Source organism: Octopus bimaculoides, chromosome 16, assembly GCF_046866305.1.
Source record: "Octopus bimaculoides isolate indiv1 chromosome 16, ASM4686630v1, whole genome shotgun sequence".
Taxonomy (NCBI): Eukaryota; Metazoa; Mollusca; class Cephalopoda; order Octopoda; family Octopodidae; genus Octopus; species Octopus bimaculoides.
In genome coordinates this window covers 47,225,651-47,240,514 of record NC_142943.1, presented here as the reverse complement: position 1 = coordinate 47,240,514, position 14,864 = coordinate 47,225,651, and the positions used below count along the sequence as shown (strand labels likewise).

General features: G+C 36.1%; 1 protein-coding gene across 3 annotated transcripts in view; it reads left to right on the top strand.

Annotated features, from left to right (window-relative positions):
• Positions 1-14,864, top strand: part of LOC106876914 (transient receptor potential cation channel subfamily M member-like 2) — a 52,490-nt gene that overhangs the window by 31,690 nt on the left and 5,936 nt on the right. The window contains exons 18-26 of one of the 3 annotated variants that reach the window (XR_016244664.1): positions 1,633-1,858; positions 2,903-2,962; positions 5,246-5,271; positions 7,150-7,255; positions 8,153-8,281; positions 9,471-9,716; positions 11,559-11,652; positions 13,335-13,509; positions 14,586-14,691. Coding sequence is in view for 2 of the 3 variants with exons in the window: in XM_014925663.3 (XP_014781149.1) it covers positions 1,633-1,858; positions 2,903-2,962; positions 5,246-5,271; positions 7,150-7,255; positions 8,153-8,281; positions 9,471-9,716; positions 13,335-13,509; positions 14,586-14,691 (1,074 nt within the window). In the remaining variant the exon portion in view is untranslated. The remainder of the gene's footprint in view (positions 1-1,632; positions 1,859-2,902; positions 2,963-5,245; positions 5,272-7,149; positions 7,256-8,152; positions 8,282-9,470; positions 9,717-11,558; positions 11,653-13,334; positions 13,510-14,585; positions 14,692-14,864) is intronic. The other 2 variants (XM_014925663.3, XM_089364663.1) reach the window with 2 other exon arrangements.

The following is a 14,864-nucleotide window of genomic DNA, read 5'->3' as shown; positions in this document are numbered from 1 at the left end:
TGGAATTTGTGCAGTTTGACACAAACTGTTTTTTGTTTGGCCAATGTATTGCTCTTGACACCCAGAGCAAGTTAGTATGCATATCAGGTTCTCCGAAACACATGTGAAGTTGCTTTTTACTGTGAAGCGTTGTCCCTGTTTGAATGAGAACTGTGGTCCCTCAATTAAATTGATGCAGATACCACAGTTGGGTGTTCTGCATTTTTTTTACTGATGGCTTGTGTTAGGAGATTTTTCATAGATTTGGGCTGTCTCCTGCTTTTTATGATGGTGTGTGTTTGGAGGATTAAGTTCATTCTGTGGTCCTTTTTTTAGCAGAGGAATGTTTTGAAGGATGGTTTTGAAGGCTTTGTTGTTAAGAGGGTTGTGTGGAGATGTATGGTAGGGCTTTTGGTTGTAAATCCTTCTGAGATGTCTGAGTTCATGTAGGATGCATTGAAAGCACATGTCAGGCTACATGGCAAATACCTGAGAAGAATACTTGCTAGGACATGACAGGACAGCTCAGTACATACACTGGTTAATATGTTGCTCAGAAAAGTAACTGGTGTGAACATAAGCCATGACAAGTTGCTCAGAATGCTAACATTACCATCCTTTGGAATTTCGGTGTTCAGACTGATTGATTAGTACAGCACCGACCTGATGTCATTTTGAAAAACCAGATCAGATTGGAGCCTTGTGCAGCCTCCTGACTTGCTAGTCCTCAGTCAAACTGTCCACCCATGCCAGCATGAAAAGCAGACGTTAAATGATGTGGATGATGGTGATGCTGCTGCTGATGATGATGATGATGACGATGATACTGAAAAACCTTGTTTTCTAATTAATGTTGCAGTCTCAGCTGACAAAAATACATTTCTGAAAACATTTGAGAAACATAAAGATCTGGGAGACTGAAATCAGAAGAATGTGACATTTTAAAGCATTACCATTTATCATTGGTACACTGTGAATGATATCAAGAGGAGCAAACAAATATGTAGACCAAAATTCTGGTAACCCCAAAATACTTATGAGCACCTTATATATTCTATGTAAATTCCTCTTTATGTAAATGCAGCCTGACTCATTCAGGTTTTTTCTCTCCCACAGACATCGGTATTTTCAATTTCATGGCACCTCACATATTAGAATTTTTAAATGCAAAGCCTTGTTGTCCATTGGTGTCTCTGGTTGAGACTAGGAGGAGGACAAGTTGGTTACATTGATCCCAGTACGTAACTGGTATTTATTTTATTGACCCTCAAAAGATGAAAGGCAAAACCAACCTTAGCAGAATTTGAACTCAGAATATAAAGACATGAAATGCTGCTAAGCATTTTGTCTTTTTATTTTCTCAATTCCTGTTTTATAAATCACAATATAAAGCGCAGTACACCATTGTGAGAAAACTAATGCATGTCTTATACAATACTTCTATTATGATATGTTAGCTACTAAACTTACTGTTGTGTATATTAATTGCATTTAACTTAAAGATGAGAAATGTATGGTGGTAGCAAACATAACTCATCCAATTATTTTTTCAAGTCGATATTGAAACTAAAACTGATTGATTTATAACTGTTAAATATTTTCCTTTCAAATTGACTTATATTTTCACAAGTACCATTACTCTATTAATTTTAGTCTTTATGAAGAATGTGCCATTGGAGTTTTGACTGAATGTTACTACGCAGATGAAAAAGGGACATTAGATTTACTGTTGCTACAACGGAAAACCTGGAATGATGCTTCATGCATGCAAATAGCATTTAATGTTAACAATAAGAAATTTGTGTCCCAGGCTGCTTGTCAATCTTTGTTGACCAAAATTTGGATGGGAAGCATAAGCACAAATAACAGTATTTTGATGGTTGGTGATTTTAATTATCTTCTAATGCATGATATAGCTTATATCACATATTCTGTACATACATAGTCTGATCAATATGTATCCAGATTGTGGCCATAGTAATGAAGCTAAAGCATGCTGAGTGAAGCCACTTAGCATAGATTGGCCTTGAGGTCTGTTGTGCATGTGCACTAAATTTTAACATTCTAGCTCACTTCTACTGTTTACAGCAGTGCTTGGAAGGAAGGTGTGTAGCATGTGATTGTTGCATTGACCATGACAGAGTAAGTTGAGCAGAGAATCTGCATGAAATTTTGCGAATTGTACTGTCAGAGGGCCCTGGTTGACCTGGGTGAGGTGATGAGGACTCCTTCCCCCCTCCAGTGAATTGCACAATCACTCTATTAACTGTAGAAAGTGGGATCTCAAGGTTTTTTTGTGATTTTATGCTAAGTTCACCTTTAAATTGTCCCACAGTATGGCCTCTTTGAAATTCAGACAGTTCCAAGGCTTCTTTTGCATGTGTTATGATTAAACATTTTCATATAGAACCTGAAACATAAAAATGTCAATTAATTAAAAATACAAATCTTTTCAAATTAAGATAACGCATAAAGCAATGTTTTATGGGTGTCTATTTACTTCTGTCATGTATGTGTATATACAATGAACCTCTTTCAGTCTCTGTCTATCAAATCCACTTACAAAGTTTTAGTCAACCATTAGGCTATAGTTGAGGACAATTTCCCAAGGTGCCACACAGTGGGACTGAACCTGGAGCGATGTGGTTGAGAAGCAAACATCTTACTACACAGCTATACCTGTACTTATGGCCAAACATTCACCAATGCAATCTAGAAAAAAAGTACTTTTTAATCAGCAAAAAGCCATGCTAAAATGAATCTGAGCAATCTAAGTAAATCAAGGGACAATTGTACATGTAACTAATTGTCATTAATTTAAGTTTCTTGTTTCACTACTCTGTGTATATTGATACCACCCTAAATATTTAGCTTTTATGTTGTGTCTACTTGTTTCCTACATTTTTCTTTATTCTTCTTTCAGTTGTTACTTTGTACATTCTGTCCATTGCTTATATTTCTAATAAAGTTTGATGATAAAAAGGTAATACTTATTTCTTTAATGATTGCTGATATTCTCAGAATTATTATTATTGTTGTTGTTGTTGTTGTTGTGGTTATTATTATTATTATTATTATTATTATTATTATTATTATTATTATTGTCATCATTATTATTATTATTATTAAGGCAGTGAGCAGTATTGTTAACATGCTGGACAAAATGCTTAGCAGTATTTCACCTGTTGCTATGTTCTGAGTTCAAATTCCGCCGAGGTCAATTTTGCCTCTCATCCTTTCGGGGTTGATAAATTAAGTACCAGTTGAATACTGGGGCCAATGTAATCAACTCATCCCCTCCCCCAAAATGGCTGCCCTTGTGGAAAAATTTGAAACCATTATTATTATTATTATTATTGTAGTAGTAGTTGTAGTGTCTTAAAATTCTATCAAGAATCTCATTGGTCTTGTTATCGAAAGAGTCAACTATAATTCAGAGGCAACAGGAATGCTCTGCACCCCTCTCTCTCTGTCTTCCTCTCACCCCAGCCAACAATGAATTTTACTTAAATCTTTGGGATCCCACTTAGCATAAATTCCTATCATATTCACCAATAACTATGTTGTAGGAACCAGTGAAGAAAATTAGGGACATCAAATGTTTTGTTATAAAGCTTCTAATGAACGATCGATTATGTTATCGAGATATCCAAGTTACCAGCTGCTATAAATTCCTTGTTGTCAATAGTTAAAACTAGTTTCTTATCTCTGAAATTTACATTCGCAAATAACTAAACGGATTACTTTTAATGCTTATAATGCAATAATCTTAGAAGAGAAGGCTTAACAGAAGGCATAGAAGCATAGGCTTAGAAATGTAACACCAACCATAAATGCTTAATTCATTAGAAATCTATGAACAAAAGAGTTTTAGAAATTCTAAATCATTTTAGAAATTTTAGAAATCAACTTCAATGCTGTTTATATTTCAACATCATGTTATGACCAGCTGTTTTAATCCCCTTTAAATGTCTATTAACACAGCTATTGCTGCATATTGCACTCTAGATTTTGGTAACCAATTACGTATCTCCTATATAAAGTGATTTCCATTACACACAGATATTAATTAGTCCATATCTTTTAATTTAATAGTTTATATTCTCCATTGAACTAGTTGCCGTCTCACTTTCAATGTCTTCTTCATTATTTTAGTTGAGCATAATGGTGAATCAGTCCATTAATCAAACAGATTTATTGTCAATAATGTTACAGCCATGACTGTTCTGTCTTATTCAGACAGTATATCTAGGACTTCATTATCCAATGTGCCTATTCTTTTTTTTTCCTATGATGGCAGGGTGTGACTTGAGAAGGGTTTGTTGCTATTTTTATCAGCCTGACTGACTCCAATTTGGTTTAGAAAATAGTTCTCTTTATACTTCGTGTGTCCTAATTGAAGTTGACAGAAGATTTGGAAGGAGTTACCAGATGGTATATTCTTTGAATGTAACAGAAATTAATCCAAAGGTTCAGTACCAGTGATGTGACAGAGCTAATAATATTTAATGCTTGATGAGCTAAAGTGATGGCTTCTTTGTGGCTGCTCATCCTATCAAATGAAGCTGCCAAAAAATTTTTTAAATTCTTTGAATAAAGAAAAAAAGTTTTAAATCTCAAATTTTAGATGTAGCTTAAACTGAAATCAGTTTGTCATAAACCACATATGCACATCGTTCTTCCAATCAGTCACTATATACGATGCTACTATTTTAATCACTTTATAACTCAACCATCCTCTGCAGTTCTAATTCTCTTCTGCATGCCACCTGGTTGCTTTTTGTCTTAACTGTTGTTTACTTTCAGGTTTTCAAAGAATTTATGATACACCCAGTTTCTCCATTCCTTCCCTGTTTCAAGTTTCATTTTCTAGAAGCAATATTTACAACTCTTTTGCAGGAGATTCACTGTAACCAGAACACTATTAGAATATTATTCTGTATTGGATATATTGACAGGAAAAATTGAATCTCCTGTCAAACATTTCAGTTTGATCACATGAGATGGCTGACACCTCTCACTTGCATCATTCTCTTTATGTTCCAGTATTAAAATAATAAATTCAGTTCTTATCATATGAAGTCTATAGTTACAATGAAAGGTTAAATATGGAAGCTTAAACATGTAATAGATATAACATTGCCAGAAATCTGATGATATGACTGTGGTAATATTAACTGTAAATATATTTTAACGTGTAGACAATAAAACAAAATAAAACAGATCTATTATATATATCATGTTATACTTTTATTCATATTTACAGGACCATAATGAGAGAAATAACAAACTGTAAGTCATGTTTCTTTTTATACTTACCACTTCTAATTCCTGTTGTTAACTATTTTCCTTTATGTAACAGAGATTAGTGATTTGAATTGAAATGTTACTTTAAATTTATTATGTTTGTATAGAAGTTTTATCAACAGCATTCTACCTAGATTTTTTCATATTTTGTATGAATATGCCCTTCACATCATTGTCTATGCTGAGGGCTTTCCTATTTATGAATTGCCTTATATTGTGTATTGGCCACCACACTATATTTTATAGATAGATAATACCATAATAACATTTTTGTTGTTGGTTAAAAATAGACTACTGTGGTTATTTATCATTTGTATCTCTGTCATTTAGGCATTCTTGATTTCCGGTTGATAAGCACAGAATTAATGCTTTGTTGGTGCAGAGCTGTGCAGCCTCCTTGAGTATGTACCCTTGTATTATTCAGAGAATACTTTCCACTCTCATAATGCTTATATGCTTCTTGCAGGAAGACTTATTCTATGGTGGTTAGAAGATACTGTTAAAGAATTATGATGTGACATTCCAAGTCTGTTTGGATCAATATTAAGACATTTTTCTCTCTTTGTTTTACACTTGCTAGGTTTGGAGGAAAGCGTAGTGCCCATGGCATTTACAAGCTTCCCAAGACTGGTAAAACTGATGACAGTAATGCTTTGTTTAAACTGTTGCAGGTTGAGACCTGCAAGAAAAACATGAGCAGGAAAGAGACTCCAAGGGTTGATTATCTGGAGAGGAAGACTTAGGCTCAATGGTTGGTGTGGGGCCTGGGACACAACAAAAGTGATGAGAGGGAAGGGAAGTGGGTCATGAGTGTATTAATGGAGAAATCATAAGACTAGCCAATTCCAATGAATGGAGACCCTTATAGTAGTGGTAGAAAGAACAGAGATGAGGCAGCATACCTGTAGGCAAGATGCTGAATTGTGTTTATTAGAGGTGTAATATCAGTGAGTTGGGTGGTCTTTCCCTGGATGAAATCTATGATGTTTGTATGTGCAGCAGTACCTCAAAAGTAGGAACAATAACTACATTGTGGGTCTCATTTGAATTTTATGGTTGTTGACAGCTCAATTTTCTGTCACTGTAAAGACGGATCTATCTTTGGGATACAGTCACAGCTATGTTAAAGATGCACATAGATGCGTGTTGTGTGGAAGAGCTAAAACAGAAACCTTTCACATGCAAAGAGAACCAGCACAGCTTCTTCTGAGTGGGTTGTAGAGACAATGTGCTTGGAGTTATTGGCAGATAAATGGTGGATGAGATAATTAAGGTAGTCAAAGTTTAGACTTATCTTGGGCAATATGAGTGCAGCAATTACCAACCCATATGCACCACAATCTTGGCTGGCAGATGAACAGGACTGATTCTATGAGGCTATCTTGCAGACTATCCCCAGATCAAATGACAGTGATGTCAATATTATGGCTGGCACCTTTGATAAATATATTGGGTAACACAATGCTGGATATCAGAGTGTATACAGGGGCTATGGTTTAGTTGAGAAATGAAGAAGGATTGAGATTATTGGAGCTCTGTAATACTAACAATGTAACAAGAGACCACTCATCCACTTGATTGTCTACCAATCAGGTAATTAGATTTCATTCCCTGCATGAAACACAAGCCAATTAGATTTCATTCACCTGTATAAGTGTACTTAGCTAGCTTGAAGCAATGAGTTTTAGCTGTATGAGTGATGCAAAAGGAAGAATGTGTCTAAAGGAATAATTTCGGTCACATTCTAGACTTTTACAAGTGGTTCTCCTATTTCAATTGTATATTATATATTTTGAAGATTAAGCATAAAATATGTAATTCTGTGACTAATTATTCAAGTAATTTATTCCAATTCTAATCCAGAAACCACCGCCAGAAGTTAAGAATATGTCCATCATGCTTGAGCAAAGTGTTATGCAGATGTGTGACATTCTACTGCACTCCTTTCGTAAAGTTTTTGACCAATTTGGTATGTACCTACTCATAAATATCTAAAATGTTTCCCTTTTAGAGTAAATTTTCTTTACAAATTAATTTTAAGAGAGAAGAAAAGAATTACTCTTTTAAAACAAATTTTACTAAACAAAGATGATGGATGTAATCCATTATTTGGTTTGACCCAACCACATGGTTCTTGTTTTTTTTTTTTTCTTTCACACTTTTACTGCCCTTATTCTTGTGCAAATCACATTTGAAATAAAACAAAGAAAAACTAGGTGGAGCAGGCAATACTTAAAAACTGATTAATATTTTGGGAATATATTTTAGTTAATAAACATCAGTAGAAAGTTAGCATATTCAAAGAAGTTAATTTGTGTTTAATATTTATTGATAGAATTAGTAGAGTAACAGGCAAAAAAAAACCCCCTCATCAAAACTCTATGTTTTTGAGTTCAAATCACACTAAGCTCGAATTTGCTTTTTATCCTTCTGGGGTCAGTAAAATAAAGTACCAGTCAAATGCTGGTATTGATTTAAAATGACTATACCCTTCCTGAGAATTTTAATCCTTGTACATGTGTAGACTTGAGAATGCACATATGTAGATATATACAAGCATCTATATATACTCATACACATACATGCAAAAGTGCCCCTACACAACATGCACATACACACAGACATCCATATTTATACATACATACGCAAAACATAGATTTTAACAATTTTACTTACATCCTTTTAGTTCATTGTTTACACAGCAAAACCGGTAGATGTAAAAAGAATATATGAGAGAAGATATAGATTGGTTTCCATGTTTTAATCTTCTCTCATGTGTCTCCTTTGTTTAAATGTAACTATGAATTTGCCATTAAATACTTGTAACACTAGATATAATTTTCTTCAAATTCTTTTTCTATTTCAGATATTTTATGTAATTTTCCTTGTCATCTATAGCTATGTGTTACTTGTTGAACTTAAACCTCAGATTTCTTATCTAGAATGGCTTCTTCTTGTGTGGGTGATTGGAATATTTACAGAAGAAATACACCAGGTAAGTACTGTCTCAAAATTATTTAATCAAATCCATTTTTGTCATTCATGGATGATGAAGATTTTGGTAGAAAACATGGGAAGTTAATAGTTAAGGGTAGTCTGCTGGAAGCAGACTAATTAAGACCTGAAAATGGTGAGATTTACAGATGAGATGTGATAATATATATATATATAAACTTTATCTATATCTCATGTTACTTCATATTCTGGTTTCAAAGCTACATGCTTTGATGTCACAGAGGTCTTTAAGAACAATAAACTGAACTAGCTATTTCCTTATCTTTCCAATTCTGCTGTTGCTGATCCCCATGCTGATTGTCACAGCGATGGTCTTGAGGAGATGATCATGTCTCCAGCAATAGCATCCTTCACTCAGCACCCTGGAGCAGTTGCTTAAGATATGCTCAAAGAACACTATCCTAGGACACAGGGGCCATGCAGGGTCTCCACTGAATTAATTCCATTTTATTAAGGAGTTTTGGGGAGGACTTCATTGAACCCTGCATCAAGAACTTGATCCCTAGTGGTTTCTGGTTCCAGATGTCCTTCTAGGAGACTTTCTGCCTGATTGCCTGTCCCCACTTCATCCAGGTACCCTGTTCCATGTTAATACTACTCTATTTGTTCACTCTTTCTCTACTGATGCTTGCCCATCCTCCTACACTAGCTTCCCCCTTTCCTTTCCACTAGCCACTTCATATTAGGTTGTTGAAGAACTTCTGAATCTAGCCCTGCTATGTGCTACACTCCATTGAAGAGCTTTGTGTTTCAAGCACTCCACTGCTTGATGGACTGCTTCAGCTGTCTTCCACTTTCTCCCTGTTCTTGTTGCAGTCCCTGTACCAATCACTTTGGTATTCTTGGAACTGGGGTGCATGAGTTCCTCCTAGATTGTGATTCATCTTATGCTCCCCTGCTGCATAATACTGCTTCATGAGCAGCTTACGTTTCTTCCTGAGGCTAAATTTTCATTATCTGGTGTTTAGGGACACAGGCTGAAGGTTTGGGCCTTGTTGCAAAGTTTTTAACTGTGAAGTTCATTGTGATGGAGCTCATAGTCTCTTGTTAGTGGTCCACATCTCCCCTGCTAATCCTTGCCAATAAATATTTATATGCATACACACGCACACACGTGTGTGTGTATAAGTACTCATGTGTTTTCTACTCGTTTTCTACTTTTATTTCAGATATTAACAAGAAGTTCTATGTCACTTTGGATACGATTTACCAATTACATCAATGACTTTTGGAACATAGTTGATGTTATAACCATCAGCTTGTTCATTTTTGGAGTCATTCTTCGCTACTTCAAACTGATGGATGCTACTAGAGTGGTTTTCAATTTAAATTTGATTTCCTTCTACATTCGTGTTCTCTATATGCTTTCATCTCACAGACATCTTGGACCAAAGCTTGTAATGATAAAAAAAATGGTAAGTTCTCAGGTTGAATATATTTGAAAAATCATGAAATAAGTTGTCTTTCAGTTTAAATGAATTATGTAAATAGTAAAAAAATAAATATAGTTTTTTTAAATTTTAATGTGTGTATTGCCTCCACTCCCTCGATTTCTGAGATGACTTGATAGCTAGAAATGATATATTTTAACTAAATCAGTGATCTAATATTTTCTGATGTCATCTAATATAGTTTGTTAATATGGCTAAGAAAAAATACCTCAGAGGATTGACCTACTGACTAAATGCAAATATGAAAAGGTTTCACATATCTAATGCATTGAATTTTAAAAAGTTCATAAAACAGATTATGAATGCAAACAGTAGAGAAAAATAAAACCCTCATTAAAGTAAAGTAGCTTAAAAACTAAATGAAAAAAATAATAAATTAATAAATAATAATAATAATCAAGCAAAGAAAAGAACTCCAATAAGATCAGCTTATTAAAATTTTGGGAAAATACAGACGATTAATGATAGAATTTGAATAAGGAGCTGGAATAAGTAACTACACCATACTGCCCCCTGTTTCTTTGTTTTCTGTGGATCACTCAAGTGTTTCTTTGTAGGACTATGATTGTGTATAAACAGACTGAGACTCTCAGTGTATACCTCATATATATGGTTTTATAGCAGACTATTTTATGAAATGAGAAATCTTCAGATCTCTAGTGTTCTTTCTGTACAATGTGAGCAAAACGGGAAACTGCAAACTCATGTCTTTTCGTAGGAAGTGAGGTCTTTATTTTTGTTTTTCATTTATATGAGATATCATGTAGTGAGACTGAAACCAGTTGGGGAAAGATATTCTTTGAAATTGCTTGGCTTGATTTTCTCACCTGATTTTTCTCGGGGTTCTTATAAACAATCAACAAATAAGTCTGCTTACTGGAAGGTTGGGTCATTGTATAGCTCAAAGGACTACTTCAACTCTGAAGCCATTTTGTATCTTTACAAGACCACAGTTCCTCTTTGTATGGAATACTTTTGTCATATTTTGGCAGGTATACCACCTTGTCACTTGCATCTCCTTGACCAAGTTCAGAAGTGAGTCTCTAATTTGATTGGTCCTTCTCTTACTCCAGCTCTACAACCCTTGTCACATCAATGTAACATTGTCCATTTTAGTCTTTTCTATAGCAGGAAATGCTTTGATGAACTTTCTATCTTAGTTCCAGATCACTTTGTACCATCTCACACATTTTTATCACACAGTCACTTATCTCTATAATTCTGTCTTAGATTAGCTGACCGAAAACTCTTATTTCTCAATTCCATATTACGGCCATTCAATATTTACTGTCTCTCTAAAATACGCAACAAAAATCCCCCTCATGTTCTGGGCCTAATACCTCTCTGCTTCTATTACTACCATTCCCTTAAACTATGCGACAGAAATCCCTAAAGAATATCTCTCTCTATCTCCCTTGTGTTATGGCTTAACCCTAACCCTCTGCTTTATTCTCTCTCGATTCCTGTGCACCCGCTCTCCCACCCCTCCACCAGTACCGGAAGTTCCCGCCCTCCACCAGTACCGGAAGTTCCCGCCCTCCACCAGTACCGGAAGTTCCCGCCCTCCCACCCCTCCACCAGTACCGGAAGTTCCCGCCCTCTCACCCCTCCACCAGTACCAGAAGTCCCTGGCGGTCTCCCATGAACACTTCTAAAGGCTTCACGCCACCCCCACCCCACTTAGGGTTTATCTCCTATGTAAGGTAGCGATCATATAATGCAAAATATGATAGTGTAGTGGATGCAGGTTGAAATGAATGCTACTGATTGTTTATGAATTCTGCAAAATGCGAGCTCTCTTTTCAGGTACATGATGCAGCCGTTCCCTGCCCCAGAGTCTCACAGGCCCATACCTCCCACACCCCCAGGGTTGGCACTCTCAACGTCGGCACACTGAAAGGTAGGTCTGGTGAGATTGTTGAGATGCTTGAACGGAGATGTGTCGATATCCACTGTCTCCAAGAAGTAAGGTGGAGAGGAGGTTCCGCTAGGTTCCTCACAGGCAAAGAACACAGGTACAAGATTCTCTGGACAGGGAACACAGACGGGGTCGGGTGCATGGGTATACTTCTTGCAGAGAAATGGGTGGATAAGGTAATCGAGGTAGCCAGAGTATGCGATAGAATACTTAAGATTAGATTAGTCCTTCACCATGTGTTAGCAACCATTATCTTGGCCTATGCCGCTCAGCCCAGGCTACCAGATGAACAGAAAGACTGATTTTATGACACTCTCCTGCAGACTACCTCGTTGACGAATGACAGGGACCTTCTCTTTGTGGCTGGTGACTTCAATGGTCATGTTGGACAACATTCAGGGGCTTTCATGGCGTACATGGAAGCTATGGTTTTGGTTCCCACAACAAGGAGAGAACCAAGCTGCTGGAGTTCTGTGATGCAAATGACCTTATGGTTTGCAATATTAACGTCAGGAAACCTGCTAGTCACCTAGTTACCTCCCGTTCTGGCAGACACACTAGCCAAATTGACTACATCCTCGCCAGAAAAAGGGAAAGATGGCTGCTTATAAATGCCAAAACCTTCCCAGGCGAAGAATGTACCCCACAACATAGACTAGTAGTTAGTGACTTCAGGATCAGGGCTAAGTGGTTGCCCAGAAGACGACCAGCATGGAGGAGAAGGGTCTGGAAGCTCAAAGATCCTGCAAATGGACAGAGATTTAGAGACTTATTACTTGAAGCCTTTGACGAAATAGAAGGGGAAGTAGCTTCACATGATGTAGAAGACAACTGGACGTTTCTACGGGACAACCTGCTGAAGGCCACTGACCAGATCTGTGGATGGTGCAAAGTCCCCTCTCGACCGAAAATAACGTGGTGGTGGAACAATGTTGTAGACAGGGTTATTTGACAAAAGAAGCAAGCTTGGAAGGACTGGAAGAACGGTGGTAGCAGGGAATTGTATCAGACTGCCAGAAGGGAAGCTAAGCGACAGGTTTATTTAGCCAGAGGGGAAGCAGATAAGAAAAAGTTTGCCAATGTTCTGCGCCATGAGGATCAAAGACTTGAAGTATTTCGTGTTGCAAGACAGTGTGTGAGAGAGAATCGTGATGTTGTGGGAGAGAAATGTGTTCGCATGGATGATGGTACGCTTGCATTAAACGAGGCTGCAAAGAAAGAGGTCTGGAGATGCTACTATGAAAGGTTGCTCAATAAAGAGAATGAATGGGAGAAAGAGAGTCTGCCGAATGTCGACCCAACTGAGGGACCAGCTATCCGAGTTGACAGTACCATGGTAGATAAAGCAATTAAGAGTATGAAGACAGGGAAAGCCCCCGGCCCATCAGGAATCACTGCAGAGACGCTCAAAATATCTGGCAGTGTTGGCTACAGCCTAGTCACCCGTATTGTTAACCAGGTGATACACGAAGGAGTCGTACCCAATGACTGGTCTAGCAGCACCATAGTCACAACAAATAAATTAACCAAATTCTGATTAAATCTCACTTTTAATAGAATACCTTTTAACTTCATAGTTAATTATTTTGTAATATTAGCTGTATCCATTATATTAACAAATGATTAATTATCTCTGCTTAACAACAAAATTATTTATCTTTCAGATGCAAGACCTTGGATATTTTATCATAATTCTGTGTATTTTCATGATTGCTTTTGGCATTGCTACCCAATCAATTCTCTATCCAAGTACACCAGTCTCATACGATTTATTTAAAGCAGTGTTTAGAAAGGCATATTTCCACATGTATGGAGAACTTTTTCTTGAAGAATATGAAGGTAAACAAATTTTGATGTATTTTTTACTTTCATTTACTGATTTGACAAATAAATAGATTATATCTGTTTATAATGACAATATATTTTGTATGTTAGTGGAATGAATTAGCAAAACTTTTGAATTTAGTTCTAAAAGTATTTAGTTTTTCACCTGTCTATGATCAATGATATAATGAGCTATATAAAGTGAAGTCACTCAACTATACAAAATTTAAGTGAAAGCTATTCATGTGCCCCATCATTGTTCGTCATGTATTTTGTATTTTTGTCCATACTTTAAATAAAAGGGTTGATTCCACCCTATTGTAGTGTCATTGTTTTGTTCCAGTTGAGAAGAAGCCTGTTTTATTCTATATCACCTGACTGTTGTTAAAGCAAGAATCAAAGGCAAATTATCACAGTATTTCAAAAAAATGTCACATTCATTATTTGAAACGGAATGATAGTAGTAATGGGGGAATAATAATACTAATTTTCTGAATTAAAGAATTCATGCAAAAGCACAAGGCTACAGTTTTATAGTAGTTTGTTTAAATTTCACAAACTGATCATGTCAGAAGCTCAACCAGAGTAGCACTTGCTAAGTATACAGTTAAGATTATATTTCAGTATTATTATAATTGCAAAGGCAGTGAATGGGTAGAATTGTTAGCACATTCGGTAAAATGCTTTATGGCGTTTCATCTGTCTTTGCATGCTGGGTTCAAATTCTTCTGAGTTTGATTTTGTGTTTCATCCTTTCAGTGTCAATATAACAAGTACCAGTAGAACACGAGAGTCGATACTATTGATTAAGCTCTCCCTCAAAATTGCTGGCTTTGTGCCAAAACTTGCAACCAATATTATCATAATTGTTAAATTGGCAAGTTGGCAGAATTGCTAGCATGCTAGGCAAAATGCATTTCATTTGTCTTTGCCCCGTGAGTTAAAATTCTGCTGAGATGTTCTTTGCCTTTTATCTTTTTGGGGTTGATAAATAAGTCTCCCGAATTGTTGGCTTTGTGCCAAAACTTGCAACCAATACCATTATTATAATTGCTGAGACATTTGATAAAATTTCTTTTCTTTTCTTGCAGAAAATATCAAATCCAAACTTATTATGTATATAGCACCGATTCTAATGTGTTTATACATCTTGATAGTGCATATTTTGCTTCTAAATTTACTTATTGCTATGTTTAGGTAAGAATTTTTCCATTACATATATGAGAATGCATGCATATATGTGTGTGTGTGTGTGTGTTTGTGTGTGTTTGTGTGCGTGTGCATGTGTGTTTGTGTTTGTGTGTGTGTGTGTGTGTGTGTGTGTTTGATTAAATAGTTGGCTTTCATTGTTATTTTTTATCTTTTACTTG